We start from the raw sequence: 17,829 nt of genomic DNA, 5'->3' as shown, positions 1-17,829 counted from the left end.
ACCATACTTGATTGATTATCACTTTGAAAGTCTTGACGAAAACAGAGGGATGAACTATTTCAGCCAAAACAGACTTACACAGTACATGCAACAACTCCAAGCTTTCGAAGGTGGTAAAGGCTTTGACTTTCATGTACACACAATAGGCGACCGAGCTGTTAAGGAAACTCTCAATGCTGTTGAAGAATCAAAGCGCGTTCAAGATCAAATGAGACCTTCCCGACATAGACTGACACATGTTGAAATGATAGATGAATCGGACTTATGTCGCTTTCACGAACTTGGTGTTGTAGCCGACTTCCAAGTTGCTGGAAAATACACTTTACCGAAGTATCTTGCGGATAATGACAAATTGATTGGCAAATCAAAATCCCGAGAACTTTTTCCTGTGCGGTCTGTCTGGGAAACAGGAGCTATTGTGACACTAAGTAGTGACTGGGATGTCAGCGAGCTCAACCCTTTCGTGGGTATTATGCATGCCACCCAGCGTGGACACCAGTCTGTGGACCTGAACACAGCGGTGGAAATGTACACCATTAACGCTGCATACGTAATGCGCCAGGAAGATACGGTTGGGTCGTTAGAGGCGGGAAAGGAGGCCGACTTTATTGTAATAGATCGAGATATCTTCAACATAAGCCCATCAGACATCTGTAAAGCCAAGGTGCTACTAACAGTTGTGAAAGGAAATGAAGTATTCAAAAGTTGAAATTATTTTTAGATCATAAACAATGCACAATTGAAGCTTATTTTAAGTATGTGATTAAATCGAACGTGATCTTTCCTCACATTGAAGAATTGGACAAAGCCAATGAAGTGAAATGTTTGTAATATTTTAATCAAAAAACGACCTTGTATTCATGACTTCACCAATTGCAAGATGTTTTAAGTTAAATGTGACGACAATTTCGCGCACGGATCATGTGCGATTCATGTATAGTAATTGCCTGTTATGGAATTCTCATAATATCTGACGTATTTTGCAACATGTTACAGCATATATTTATATTTCAAAAAGCACAACACAAAATGATTCAGTTATCGATTTGGCACGTTCCTTTAATAGTCTTTATTAAAAATCATATTGAATAAATCATACAAAACCATACAATGTAGACTTTATCATGACCCTGTCCCGATAAAAAAGAATAAAAACATAATAAGTTAACAAGTGTATCGCGTTATCAAAGGAATGTATTTATGTACATGGGTAAGTTTTTGTTCTGTATTGATCCTTAAAGCAATTTAACAAGCTATAACGGAAAAAAAATCAATGTACAACTCGTGTATTTAATTGCGATTTCCTGTGCTTTTATTGATACTTATGTTTAAGTAAGCCGGAATGTGCGATTTTACTAACATAAGTGAGTGGATTTACAAATACCGAAGTAACATAATTCGATTCCTGGTTTCTCTTCGGGATGTCGGAAAAGAAGCATGCTACGAAATCCAAGATATACTTAACCCAACGAGAACCGGGGGCAAGAAAAGGCAACATATCGCGATGGCATTGGTTTGCACGAGAGAAATTGAATCCGAGGATCATTCCATTCTAGAAGAATTCACTGAGTGGCTTCATTCGGATAACTTCCACATTGATTCTAGTAGATTGGTGCTTAGGGACAGAATGGTTGTCGTTATGAATGAAGGGAGGAAATTCTTTTATACTCATGGTGAATGCCGTATCTTTGATCCTGAAAAACATTTCTTATATGAAATTATTGACGAGGGACGCAGAGAAGCTAATATAAACGAGTCCCTTAAAATTTCCCGAAATACCATTAACGATAAAGACACCGCACATGGGGCATTAAGAAAAATACATAAAGTGTTTAAAAAGACACACACATGCCAAGACGGCTGTACACACTTGTATGTTTTATATTCACATTTTGTGCCATGTGACATTGACTTCCACGAGTGTTCTTCCATACTGGACAAATTTATAAGATCAAATAAACAAAATCTTATAATCGGATATGACGATGCTTTTGAATTTACAAACGAGAGACGTGCTCTAAAAAATCTTGAGCAGAACAAAAACATTTTCATCGTTCAGCCTAAAGCAATCCTAAATGAAGTCCATTCACAGATGAAACCTTTCTTCGATCTCGCAAACCAAACTACATACAAAGAAGACAAAACTAACGAAGATGATTTCAAACCTTATTGTATCATTGGTAAACGAAATAAAGTGATCACGCCACCCGAAAAGAAAGTTGTTTCTAGACGGAAGCGACATAGCTTAAAGAGGACGTTCTTCTCTTATGATGTGTAGTGTAATAATCCTGTATTACGTCCTTCTTCACACGTTGACGTCAATTTACGCACTATCGATTATGTTTGTTTTCAGTTCAAATGATTACATGCACAAAAATGTTTAAAAACAGTATCGCTTCGTTTTCTTTACTTTTCGCTATTGTTTATGGTTTTAACATATGTGCAATGCATACTCCGGGTGGTTTGGGATGTGCCTTACAGTGATTATTATATATCATAGACATAACTCTGAGTTTGTATAACTTCATATAGTATACACAACATACATATGCTAACTAGATTTCTAATTTAGATTCAATAGGCACGCATGACACTCTCAAATTATGTTTGTTGCATTAATATCCATTATTTTCGCGTGTTTAACTTTACCCTTGCATTAAGGAGTGCATATATCTAGATACGTTTCATTTCTTTGTATAAATGTGTTTGTGGAATACAATGTACATGTACAATTTTGAACATGTAAGACACGTTCATTACTTGCTAAGGTGCATGATGGTCTGTAGGTAGTATAATTCGTATTCACTTTAATTTGTATAACTTCTATCAATTCCTGTCTTGTTTTTAATGCGTTGAGCTTTATGCATCACAGCAGTTTGTTTACATCGACCGATAATCGTATCCGTTTGCACTTGTTGACGTACGTACGGAACCTGTACGGTACAGAACGGGTTTCATTATGAGCTTGATTGTGGACGGCAGTCTTCAGTCTTATACGTAGAAGTAATTAAAGCGTTCAGATTGATACTGTCCTAAACTAATCATAGCTTACGGTTGGTTTACCACAGTCTTGCAAATTAAGAGTGTAAATGTGAAAGATTACAGTCTTTGACCAAATTGGCGCTGTCTGTTCTTGGCTGACGGTTATTCATTGATTAAATATACCTCTAAGCGCTCTATGTACCAATGCAATAAATAATGTTTAACTCCGTAGTCGTTTTTTTCCATATTTGTAGTGGAGGAAATATGTTACCTGTGTGTTTGTAATTACCATAAATCAACCTATACCAGACTTCCTAAACTGCAACTGCATCTTGTAATGTTACAACATCATGCAAAATGAGTACAATATCATCTTCCCTTACAGTACCATCTTCCCGACTGTCCCCTGAATACCATATTTCCAAACTTTTCTGTGCAATATCATATACCCAACCTGTCCCATGTAGTATCATCTACCCAACAAACCCCTGCAGTATCATCTACCCAACCGCCGCTGCAGTATCATCTACCTAACCAACCCCTGCAGTATCATCTACCCAACCGCCGCTGAAGTATCATTTACCCGAATGTCCCCTGTAATATCGTCTATCCCCCCCCTGCAGTATCACCTAAACAACCACCCCCTGCAGTATCATCCACCCAACCGCCCCCTACAGTATTGTCTCCTCAACCACCCTCTGCAGTACGATCTACACAACCACCCCCTGCAGTATCATCTACTTAACCAACCCCTGCAGTTTCATCTACCCAACCGCCGCTGCAGTATCATCTACCCAACCGCCCCCCCCCCGTAGTATCACCTAAACAACCACCCCTGCTGTATCGTCCACCCAACCGCCCCCTACAGTATTATCTTCCCAACCACCCTCTGCAGTATTATCTACCCAACCGCCCCCTGCAGTATCATCTACCCAACCAACCCCTGCAGTATCATCTACCTAACCGCCGCTGCAGTACCATCTACCCAACCACCCCATGCAGTATCATCTGCCCAAAATATCCTCTGCAGTGCCATCTACCCAACAGCCCCTGCAGTATCATCTTCCCAAACGTCTTATGCAGTATCATCTACCTAACCGCCCCTGCAGTATCATCTACCTAAACTGTCCTCTGCAGTGTCATCTACCCAACCGCCCTCTGAAGTACCATCTACCCAACCGCCCCCTACAGTATCATCTACCCAAACTTATCCCTGCAGTGCCATCTGCCCAACCGCCCAATGCAGTATTATCTTCCCAATCGTCTCACGCAGTATCAACCGCCCCCTGCAGTATCATCTACCCAACCGCCCCCTGCAGTATCATTTACCCAACCGCCCTCAGCAGTATCATTTACCACAACGCTCCCTGCTGCATCATCTGCCCAAACTAACCTCTGCAGTACCATCTACCCAACTGCAGTATCATTTACCCAACCACCCACTGAAGTATCATCTGCCAAAAGTAACCTCTGCAATACCATCTACCCAACTGCCGCCTGCAATATCATCCACCAGACGCCCCCTGCAGTATCATCTACCCAACCACCCCCTGCAGTATCTTTTACCCAACCGCCCTCTGCAGTATCATCTTCCCAAACGTCTCATGCAGTATCATCTTCCCAAACGTCTCTTGGAGTATCAGCTACCAAAACTATCCTCTAGAGTATCATTTACACAACCGCCCCCTGCAGTATCATCTTCCCAAACGTCTCTTGCAGTATCATTTACCCAACCGCCCACTGCACTATCATTTACCCAACCGCCCCCTGCACTATCATTTACCCAACCGCCCCCTGCTGTATCATTTTCCCAACCGCTCTCTGCAGTATCATCTTCCCAACTGACCGATACAATACCATTTAACCGAACGTTCCCTGAAGTATCATCTTCCAAACCGCCCCCTGCAGTATCATTTACCCAATCGCCCCGTGAAGTATCATTTACCCAACCAACCCCTGCAGTATCATTTACCCAATCAACCCCTGCAGTATCATTTACCCAACCGATCACTGCAGGATCATCTTCCCAACCACCACCTGCAGAATCACCTACCCAAACGTCCCCTGCTGTATCATCTACCCAACTGGCCCCTGCAGTATCATCTACCCAACCGCTCCCTGCTGTATCATCTACCCAACCGGCCCCTGCAGTAGCATCTACCAAACCGCTCCCTGCTGGATCCTCTTCCCAACCGCCGTCTGTAGTATCATCTACCCAACCGCTCCCTGCTGTATCATCTTCCCAACCGCTCCCTGCAGTATCATCTACCCGAATGTCCCCTATAAAATCGTCTACCCAACAGCCCCCCCCCCCCTGCAGTATCGCCTAAACAACCACCCCCTGCAGTATCATCCACCCAACCGCCCCCTACATTATTATCTTTCCAACCACCCTCTGCAGTATCATCTACCCAACCGCTCCCTGCTGTATCATCTACCCAAACGTCCCCTGCAGTATCATCTACCCAACCGACCCCTGCTGTATCATCTACCCAACCGCCTCCTGCAGTATCATTTACCTAACCGCCCCCTGCAGTATCATCTACCCAACCGCCCCATGCAGTATCATCTGCCCAACCGCCCCATGCAGTATCATCTACCCAACCGCCTCCTGCAGTATCATTTACCTAACCGCCCCCTGCAGTATCATCTACCCAACCGCCCCATGCAGTATCATCTACCCAACCGCCCCATGCAGTATCATCTACCCAACCGCCCCATGCAGTATCATCTGCCCAAATTATCCTCTGCAGTGCCATCTACCCAATAGCCCCCTACAGTATCATCTTCCCAACCGCCCCCTGCAGTACCATCTACCCAACCGCTCCCTGCTGATTCATCTACCCAACCGCCGTCTGCAGTATCATCTACCTAACCGCTCCCTGCTGTATCATCTACCCAACCGCCCCCTGCAGTATCATCTACATAATCGCTCCCTGCTGTATCATCTACCCAACCGCCCCCTGCAGTATCATCTACCCAAACTATCCTCTGCAGTATCACCTACCCAAACGTCATCTGCAATATTATTTACCCAATCGTTCCCAGCAGGACCAATTTTGTGATTTCTTAACAATATAAATCTTCTTTTTAGTATGAAACGCCGATGATTGCCAGTCGTACATATGCCGTAAACGAAAGATGTACAAATTACAGGCATTTTTTTATTATATATGAATGAATCCATACAAAAACACTGTAGTTTAATGCAATTAAATAACACTTAGGCCACACAAAATTGATATTTCGTTCCGCGGATTTACCGCTCCTATTTTTTTGAAAATGTATAAAAAAATATTATTTTTTTTGTGCGCCCGCACCTCCATTTTGATCGCCAAGCAGATTTTTTTATGGTAATAATTTATTTAAAGGCTAAAAATAATCAAGTATAATATTTCTACGCTAGTTTTCGTGTTTTTGTAAAGGGAAGTTACCGATGAGTAGTGTTTTTATACTGTATATTAGCATGGGTTTCAATAAATTCAATCAAAATGGCGGCTTCCGGTATAAAAACTGTGGCTCGAAGTTTGGAAATTAAATCTTATCTTTTTACAATAAATATGTTATGAGCATGCTTGAAGTCATTGTTGATCGTCTCATACACAAAATGATCATTATTTAAAGCAATCATTATGCAATAAAGCATATGTATCTGAGACTGGTAGTGATTATATTGCGTAAGTAGTGACTCGTTTTGAATGGAAATCGGACAGGTCAACTTAACTGGAACATAAGTCATTGATTGGTCCAAATTGATGTATCAAGCTCATTTTTGATCAAATTCTGACAAAACAACAGTTTTGAACAAATATCTTTTCACAAACAGCGATGTAAACAGTAGTTGTCTCGATATACCTGAACATAAGTAAGCCTAAGTTTATCACCTTATATTTTGTTTTTATTTGCAGCATAATCCGGGATTGTAATGCACTTGTCAATTGTAACCACTGCCCCGCCCACCCCTCGCCCTTGTTCCAAGAATATACCGGGAACAGCAGAGGCAATGGGCTGTGTTTTTACCTTTCATGTGGCCCCGCAGTGCCTAGTGAATGTGGTTTTGTCTTCATATTGAAAATAGTCGGGAATGGGCCTCACATAGGTATTCGGGGTTGCGGGGCCATTTGGCAGGGATTTTACCAGCAGTGTGTCCCTGCAGGTCGGATATTTTACCCGGGTTTTGAGAGACCGGAAGTCAAAGTCCCCGCTATTCCGGACATAGGGGGGGATGCATATACAATTGGCTGGTGCATAAAAACATCTAAATAACCAAAAAAGTACTCTGAAAAATACCCTTGTTCTTTTTGTTTTAATGAGCACATGTCATTGCATTTCCTGTTATAATAAAAACAAAATTTAGTCTATGTTATATGGAGTCTGATGTTTGATGATGCCTGTGTAAGTGATCATTTTTTACTAATCCATAATCAATCCTAAGTTATGTCTAAATACAGTTGCATATGCTGTTAAACTGATTCAGGTAAATTTATATAAGTCGTTTCCAATTTTTCACTAAAAGCAGGGTTATTTATAATTATGAATCACGTCATATTAAAGTACGTTTTAATTATATAAGAAATTAGAATTATCCATATAATGTTTGTACTAAACACGGATGAATAAATAGTATGTATTCCGACATTTTCCCAATGTCAATTAGAGGTTCAGTTCAAGATGGCATTAAAATGGGTTTAAGGGCAATTATTTTGAACAATCTTTCTTATTTATATTGAATATAAAGAAAAATATATTTTTCGCTCTTCGCTCGCTTCGGTTTTTATGAAAACTGACAATTTTTTTTTATTTTTTTTTCGCTCGCTCGCTCCATTTTTTTTGGCAAAAATCCGAGGAACTAAACATTAATTTGGTGTGGCCTTATAATAAATTACATGCCTTTCTTAAGGTGTACGGTATGATTTACGGAGGCACGGGTTTTTGTAAAGCCTTTTGTTCAGAAAACCTTGTTTCCGCAGTTTGTAACACCGGCACCAGATTTTCAAACTCGATCATTTTAAAAAAAACAACAATAAAAAACCCTTATAATTCCGCACTAAAAATTATAATACCGAAAGTGTGAAAAAAAAACAAGATTTTTTTAATAAATATGCACTTTGTACTGTATATTATACAGTACAAAGTGCATATTTATAAAAGAATATTTTTCAATATTTTTTCACATTTTCGGTATTTGCTGATTTACTCATTGCAATATTGGTACACCCCTTAACGCCATCATATGCGGTGTCTAAATAATCACCATGGATATTCTACAGATTGTGTGTAGATAAAAAGCTCCAAATAGAAGTAAGTATCTTTATAAAGACCATTTAAAACAAGAGCGGTCACAGACAGCTATATTCCCCGCTTCATGGGGACATTTTTTGTAACGAAAGCCAATGATAAGGGTAGTTTTTCAGGAACATAAGAAATGCGTAAAATTAAGAAAGGGCAATAACTCTTTCAAAAAAGGTCAAATTGCAAAAGCCTGACAATATGCGCTGTGTCACTATATAGTCATAAATGAAAGGAGTTTCTCAGGAACATAAGAAATGCGTAAAATTAAGAAAGGGCAATAACTCTTTCAAAACGGTCGAATCACGAAAGCCCGACGATATGCGCTGCGTCACTATATAGTCATCAATCTGTAAAAGTTTGGTCGAAATTGCATGAAAAAAAGTAAGAGGAGTTGTGAAGAAACCAATTTCAAATGTAAAAAAAGGGAAATAACTATTTCAAAAATGGCCGAATCGCGAAAGCCCGAAAATATGCGCTGCATCACTATATAGTCATCAAACTGTGAAAGTTTGGTAGAAATCGCATGAAAAACGTAAGAGGATTTGCGAAGAAACCAATTTTAAATGTAAAATAAAGAAAGGGCAATAACTATTTCAAAAATGGCCGAATCGCGAAAGCCCGACAATATGCGCTGCATCACTATGTAGTCATCAATCTGTGAAAGTTTGGTAGAAATCGAATGAAAAACGTAAGAGGATTTGCGAAGAAACCAATTTTAAATGTAAAATAAGCAAAGGGCAATAACTCTTTCAAAATGATTAAATCGCAAAAGCCCGACAATATGCGCTGCTTCACTTTATGATCATCAATCTGTGAAAGTTTTGTAGAAATCGCATGAAAAACGTAAGAGGATTTGCGAAGAAACCAATTTTTAATGTAAAATAAGCATAGGGCAATAACTCTTTCAAATATGGTTAAATCATAAAAGCCCGACAATATGCGCTGCTTCACTTTATGATCATCAATCTGTGAAAGTTTGGTAGAAATCGCATGGAAAACGTAAGAGGAGTTGCGAAGAAACAAATTTTAAATGTAAAATAAGCAAAGGGCAATAACTCTTTCAAAATGATTAAATCGCAAAAGCCCGACAATATGCGCTGCTTCACTTTATGATCATCAATCTGTGAAAGTTTGGTAGAAATCGCATGGAAAACGTAATAGGAGTTGCGAAGAAACCAATTTTAAATGTAAAATAAGCATAGGGCAATAACTCTTTCAAAAATGGTCAAATCAGGAAAGCGCGACAATATGCACTGCTTCACTTTATGATCATCAATCTATGAAAGTTTGGTAGAAATCGCATGAAAAACGTAAGAGGATTTGCGAAGAAACCAATTTTAAATGTAAAATAAGCATAGGGCAATAACTCTTTAAAAAATGGTCGAATCGGGAAAGCCCGACAATAAGCGCTGCTTCACTTTATGATCATCAATCTGTGAAAGTTTGGTAGAAATCGCATGAAAAACGTAAGAAAAGTTGCGAAGAAACCAATTTTAAATGTAAAATAAGAAAAGGGCAATTACTCTTTCAAAAATGGTCAAATCAGGAAAGCCCGACAATATGCGCTGCTTCACTTTATGATCATCAATCTGTGAAAGTTTGGTAGAAATCGCATGAAAAACTTTAGAGAATTTGCGAAGAAACCAATTTTAAATGTAAAATAAGCAAAAGGCAATAACTCTGTCAAAAATGGTTAAATCGCAAAAGCCCGAGAATATGCGCTGCTTCACTTTATGATCATCAATCTGTGAAAGTTTGGTAGAAATCGCATGAGAAATGTAAGAGGGGATGCAAAGAAATGAATGTGGGACGGACGGACGGACGCACACACGCACGCACGGAATCGCGCCTACCATTACTATATCCCCTCGCCTTTTCAAAGCGGGGGATAACAAATGGACATCCAGTATAGTTGGCGCTTTGACCAAATTACTCATGGTTAATATTTTACATTTGACATTCAGATCCCTTCGAGCATAACATATTCTACTACATACGGAAACACAGACGCGTAATACGTATTTAATAGGGATGCAAACGAATATTCGAATAATCGATCAAACGATTGGTATTCGAATGTCAAAATCGGTATTCGAATATTCGGAAAAACAGTAATGATACTAATTCTCAATTAAGAAAATGAAAAACCTTTTGCCTACAACACTGCTTATGTTTATAAAGTTCGTTTGTTTTGTTTTTACAACGACTGGCCCCTAATGCCAGAGGTGTGAATGTGATGACAATACACTAAACACGTGTCATATGTCATTAACATTGACATATCGTCGGGTACTGTAAAAGTCCCCTTACTTTTACAACAACTGACTAGGAATCGGCTTTAACACCAATGTTTTTGTCTTGGCTGCAAATTAAGCTGGGCAACATAGCTTAAATCGCCGTGATGATATGAATGCCATGTGCTACAAAAATGTTGTTACATATATGTGTTTTATATTGTTTTCCATGTTTCGATACAATGTTCGCGCTTAAAATATAAATGTATAGTATAGCGTTTTAGGATATGTTCCTCTATTGTTGAACACTGGATGAGTCAAATCCTGATATGTTTTCGTTTTATTATTTTACTAGTTCCCGAGTTGGTTTGGGTTTTCCATAGTTATATTTAGTTAATTTAAAGATCAATCTCAGAACGAGGCTGCTTGTCCTACGGAAAGACCCTCCGTTGGCGCAAAATGCTATTTGACTAGGAATCCATCTAATTTCACATTGTTTACACATATAAAGGCAGCGGAATTGAAATTATTCGATTGTGTTGTTTGTCTGTTTATAATATATTTTTTTCTTCCTGGAAATTGCGAAATTCAAAGGCTTATTTGAGGAAAATCGGGGTCCGCCACTACGACAAATAGGGTCAAATTGCCCCGGCTATTGCTTAAGCGAATAATAATAGTAGTTTACTACATCTTCCAAAATATGTATTTCGGTAATCGAATATTCGAATATTCGATCGAAAGAATTACCGAATATTCGAATATCAATTTTGCCATTCGTTTGCATCCCTAGTATTTAATGCTGTACGAATTGTAACTCATTTGTACACTTTTGCGATGTTCAATTTTCTCCATACTGCACCCATACCGGGCCTTGTAGAACTTGTTTTACCTATCTTGCCCCTATCGAATGCGCTGCATAATTTTATCATACTGGCAATCACCTCGCCAGTAATCTCAGGTGCGTTCTATCTAATTACCAAGTGCCCGTATGTGGTCCAGGATGCACTCTCTATATTTAAGATTGAGAATTCTTCAAGTGTTAGGTCGTTACATATTTTACAGAGTGACCTCCAAAAGCTTCATTTCATGAGTGGCGTGGCCACAAGTGAAATTTTACTTCCGGTGTTCCTCGAAGTGAAATAAATTACGATTTTATTCTGAAAAGAACAATTTTTCTTTTTATGTTATGACTAAAAAGTATATGAAATTACAGTAAATTATTTTTTTTTCAGAAAAGCGCGCAAATTATATGCGAATGTAACGTTTTTTTGGAAACGTCGTCGTTAAATTTATGTCCCAGCCCTTTGCGCGCAGACGTTTGATTTGGAATTCAGAGCGGGTTTAAATTTAAAAACAGTAAAATGTATCAAACTGTTATTTCACTGTTTGAAACAGTGAACTATCATTTTTATTTAAATGATAAACGACCGGAAAGCATAAAATAATCAAATGTATCTCATTTACAAAAAAAGATAATACAAAATTGTTGTTCAAAGTCGAAGTGTCTTTACAGAATCTAAAAACACATATTAACCGAACAGCGTTTTTGCTAACGAATTTCACAGAACGAGAAGTATCCGACACTGGATCCTGATCAGATTCGACGACCCCTCTTATTTGGTTTACCCACTGGCTATAATTGACATAAAGGATGTTTTACCGCACTCCTGCAGAGAACTAGACGCTACAATTTGCTGCGTAACCCAGAAGTAAATGGAATCAGAACCTTATAAGTTTCGCATTAATGACCATGAATGTCATCGAATGACGTATGAGCAGCACAGTAGATATTTTATTGGGAGAACAACATAACTTTTTCCAAACTATTCTACATTTACGAGGCATAACATTGACAAACAGATGAGAAGAAGGCTCTAAGCGAAGCTTTTAAAGTCAACCACCAGTTTGAACATAATCAAATAAAAGAAGAATGATTAACTGTTAAAAAACATATCAAGTTGATAACATTTAACAGGCAATGAATTAATTAATTGGATTTATATAAAGATGAAAAAGAAAATTAAAAAAAAAAATGCGCCGCCGGCAGGAATCGATCATGGGTATGGTATGCTCGGTCGGCAGTTTGGGAAAGCCACTGCACCAACGTATAAGTAAGATACTTTAATTGGTGTTTTGTAACATATCAACTGACTTTTGATTGATATTCTGTTAGCATTCAAATGTTTATATTTAGAAAGCCAGTTGAACATGCTTTTGAACAAAGTATTTTTGTGTCAAACTTAAATGGTTTGAGGATCAGTGATATATTTCTTTATTCGTTAATAAAAACACGGTGTAAAATTGAGGATGGGACATTAAGCTTATAATTACGCCCGCTCCTCCTCCCGAAATAAACACAGCACAACAAGAACAACAATACTTATTGAATAACTAAAGTGGTAAATGATTCAGTAAAAACAGCATGATCTACACATTATTTCACTTTCAAAATCGCCGATCTCAATCATCAACATGCCGTTATTAATTATACAATGGAATTCAAACAAAACTACAGTGACAAACAAGTATTCGTCTATTTATGAGTATGCGGGACACCCCCTTGTAATGGTCAGTGTAACAGCCACTATACCTTTAGATGCGTTCAAAGGTTTCAGTCATTTAAACTATGACCAAATACCATCAAAATTTCAAGTACCGGTAGTTATTACGTTATAAACCTTATGTTTATCCATATCACTAAATAAATGTATTTTTAGTAATTCACTAGTTGTTGCCGATGTGACGGTTTGTTGTTATGGTTACGTACCTGGTCCAGCCATACGTTTGTGACGAGAACCTGGTCCTTCTCATCCTAAAATGAAAAACATGAGTCGATACACCATTGGAACATGCAAAACATTGGCTAACCATTTCATTTGTAAGTATATAATAAGCTGAATAGATTGGAAGCCAAAAAAGTAATATAATTCATGTTTCACAGTGTTTCTCGCAAATTATGACCTTTGGTTCTCTTTTGAACGATCGCCACCATACTGAATGAGTGAACCGGCGAATTGTCGAAGGTTAAAGGGGTACTCGAGAGTATGTCTGCGTTTAATCCGACTATTAAACTGTATTACATGATTTAGGATACAGTGAATACAGAGTTTGAACGGCGGGACACGAATTGTATCACTATGAGCGTCAATGTTTCAAATTAACGAACAATTAACTATTATATTTACTGAAACAGCATAAAGTGCTACACCAATATGACCACATTCACTACGAGGTTACTCGTATGGATTCAAAATTATTTGATGTATTTCAGTGATGTTGATGATATTGCTGTATTTAGCTGATTGTAAAGTATGGAATGACATGAACATTGATTAGAAACGTTCTATGAAAACCCTCCTGTATGCTCTTTGCTATGCTCATACTTCTAAACAGCATCAGTTTGATTCATGTAAACCTTACTTGCATACAAAGATGTGTTCACTTAATTCCAATATTATGGAAATGTTCAAGAGTCGCATTTGCTTTTAAAACTCTCGCCGATGATCTAACTCTACTTTGCTCGAACAAAGTTTCTCTTGAAAATCAACTCGCTGTTGTCCTAGAATACGCCAACAAATGGGGCTATGAATTCATTTTCAATAAATGCCAACTCGATATATTCCAGAAAAAAAACATTTCCCATGAAACAACAATACCTTTTGGGCAGCAAACACTGGTCAACGTACATTCTGCTAAACACCTCTATGTGAACTTGATGTATAATCTAAGCTGTAGTGGGAATATATACAATCTTTTATAAAAAGGATACTTCTCCCTTTTCAGTGTACTATCAATTGAAAAATCCTATGGCGATGTTAACCCTCTGACAATAGCCTCTCTCGTGACAAAAGTTAGCATCCCCACAACACTGTACGGCGCAGAATTATGGTTCAACGTTCCGCTACAACAACGATGCGATGAGAAAGATTCAAACACCTAGCAGCTACATGAATACAACACTTACCGACATCAACACGCACGAATATGACCCTAAGCATGCTAGGCTGGTACACAATGAAATTCAAGATTAATAAACGTAAACTCATGTTCCTGCAAAAGCTGTGTACTATGCCCACAGCATTGCTAACTCATCAGACAGGCTGCATTCCAGATATAATATCACTTTTGCTAAAATACAAACTGATCTTTGAAAGATTAATGGAAATTAATAGTTACTCGAACATTATCATTATATCACAAAACACAGTGGCGAAGAAGAACCAACTCTGAAGATGATTACCAAAGATTTCAAAGCGTCCATGAGTCTATTGCCCCATCCATTCTTGAATTGAATTGAATTGTGTGTAAATATGATAAAATATTGTTTGCATTTTGTCGCATAAGTACCATAACATACACATCTCAAACCTGTCATTAAATGTTTATTTTTCGTTTTCGATAAGTTCTGAGTTATATGACGGATAAATATATAGTATGCATGTTAGTTATATGACTGGTAAATACAGAGTATGTATGTTAATTATATGACGGGTAAATTCAGAGTATGTATGTTAGTTATATGAAGGATAAATATAGAGTATGCATGTTAGTTATATGACGGGTAAATACAGAGTATGCATGTTAGTTATATGACGGGTAAATACAGAGTATGCATGTTAGTTATATGACGGGTAAATACAGAGTATGCATGTTAGTTATATGACGGGTAAATACAGAGTATGCATGTTAGTTATATGACGGGTAAATACAGAGTATGCATGTTAGTTATATGACGGGTAAATACAGAGTATGCATGTTAGTTATATGACGGGTAAATACAGAGTATGCATGTTAATTATATGACGGGTAAATATTGAGTATGCATGTTAGTTATATGACGGGTAAATACAGAGTATGCATGTTAGTTATATGACGGGTAAATACAGAGTATGCATGTTAGTTATATGACGGGTAAATACAGAGTATGCATGTTAATTATATGACGGATAAATATAGAGTATGCATGTTAGTTATATGACGGGTAAATACAGAGTATGCATGTTAGTTATATGACGGGTAAATATAGAGTATGCATGTTAGTTATATGACGGGTAAATATGGAGTATGCATGTTAGTTATATGACGGATAAATATGGAGTATGCATGTTAGTTATATGACGGATAAATATAGAGTATGCATGTTAGTTATATGACGGATAAATATAGAGTATGCATGTTATATGACGGGTAAATATAGAGTATGCATGTTATATGACGGGTATATACAGAGTTTGCATGTTAGTTATATGACGGGTAAATACAGAGTATGCATGTTAGTTATATGACGGGTAAATATGGAGTATGCATGTTAGTTATATGACGGGTAAATACAGAGTATGCATGTTAGTTATATGACGGGTAAATACAGAGTATGCATGTTAGTTATATGACGGGTAAATACAGAGTATGCATGTTAGTTATATGGCGGGTAAATACAGAGTATGCATGTTAGTTATATGGCGGATAAATACAGAGTATGCATGTTAGTTATATGGCGGATAAATACAGAGTATGCATGTTAGTTATATGACGGGTAAATATAGAGTATGCATGTTAGTTATATGACGGGTAAATACAGAGTATGCATGTTAGTTATATGACGGGTAAATACAGAGTATGCATGTTAGTTATATGACGGGTAAATACAGAGTATGCATGTTAGTTATATGACGGGTAAATACAGAGTATGCATGTTAGTTATATGACGGGTAAATACAGAGTATGCATGTTAGTTATATGACTGGTAAATATGGAGTATGCATGTTAGTTATATGACGGGTAAATACAGAGTATGCATGTTAGTTATATGACGGGTAAATACAGAGCACGCATGTTAGTTATATGACGGGTAAATATAGAGTACGCATGTTAGTTATATGACGGGTAAATATGGAGTAGGCATGTTAGTTATATGACGGGTAAATACGGAGTATGCATGTTAGTTATATGACGGGTAAATACAGAGTATGCATGCTAGTTATATGACGGGTAAATATAGAGTATGCATGTTAGTTATATGACGGGTAAATATAGAGTATGCATGTTAGTTATATGACGGGTAAATATAGAGTATGCATGTTAGTTATATGACGGATAAATATAGAGTATGCATGTTAGTTGTATGACGGATAAATATAGAGTATGCATGTTAGTTATATGACGGGTAAATATAGAGTATGCATGTTAGTTATATGACGGGTAAATACAGAGTATGCATGTTAGTTATATGACGGGTAAATACAGAGTATGCATGTTAATTATATGACGGGTAAATACAGAGTATGCATGTTAATTATATGACGGGTAAATACAGAGTATGCATGTTAATTATATGACGGGTAAATATAGAGTATGCATGTTAATTATATGACGGGTATATACAGAGTATGCATGTTAGTTATATGACGGGTAAATACAGAGTATGCATGTTAGTTATATGACGGGTAAATACAGAGTACGCATGTTAGTTATATGACGGGTAAATACAGAGTACGCATGTTAATTATATGACGGGTAAATATAGAGTACGCATGTTAGTTATATGACGGGTAAATATAGAGTACGCATGTTAGTTATATGACGGGTAAATACAGAGTATGCATGTTAATTATATGACGGGTAAATACAGAGTATGCATGTTAATTATATGACGGGTAAATACAGAGTATGCATGTTAATTATATGACGGGTAAATATAGAGTATGCATGTTAGTTATATGACGGGTAAATATAGAGTATGCATGTTAGTTATATGACGGGTAAATATAGAGTATGCATGTTAGTTATATGACGGGTAAATACAGAGTATGCATGTTAGTTATATGACGGGTAAATATAGAGTATGCATGTTAGTTATATGACGGGTAAATATAGAGTATGCATGTTAGTTATATGACGGGTAAATATGGAGTATGCATGTTAGTTATATGACGGGTAAATATGGAGTATGCATGTTAGTTATATGACGGGTAAATATGGAGTATGCATGTTAGTTATATGACGGGTAAATACAGAGTATTCATGTTAGTTATATGACGGGTAAATATGGAGTATTCATGTTAGTTATATGACGGGTAAATATGGAGTATGCATGTTAGTTATATGACGGGTAAATACAGAGTATTCATGTTAGTTATATGACGGGTAAATACAGAGTATTCATGTTAGTTATATGACGGGTAAATACAGAGTATGCATGTTAGTTATATGACGGGTAAATACAGAGTATGCATGTTAGTTATATGACGGGTAAATACAGAGTACGCATGTTAGTTATATGACGGGTAAATACAGAGTACGCATGTTAGTTATATGACGGGTA

The 17,829-nt window shown here is 37.5% G+C and overlaps 1 protein-coding gene across 1 annotated transcript in view; it reads right to left on the bottom strand.

Moving 5' to 3' along the window:
- Positions 1-17,829, bottom strand: part of LOC128226342 (acetylcholine receptor subunit alpha-1-A-like) — a 52,091-nt gene that overhangs the window by 6,848 nt on the left and 27,414 nt on the right. The window contains exon 4 of the mRNA XM_052936225.1: positions 13,276-13,320. Within this exon, the coding sequence (XP_052792185.1) occupies positions 13,276-13,320 (45 nt within the window). The remainder of the gene's footprint in view (positions 1-13,275; positions 13,321-17,829) is intronic.

The sequence above is a fragment of the Mya arenaria genome, chromosome 3, assembly GCF_026914265.1.
Source record: "Mya arenaria isolate MELC-2E11 chromosome 3, ASM2691426v1".
Taxonomy (NCBI): domain Eukaryota; kingdom Metazoa; phylum Mollusca; class Bivalvia; order Myida; family Myidae; genus Mya; species Mya arenaria.
Note: the sequence above shows the minus strand (reverse complement) of the source record. Positions and strands in the feature narration are given on the sequence as shown.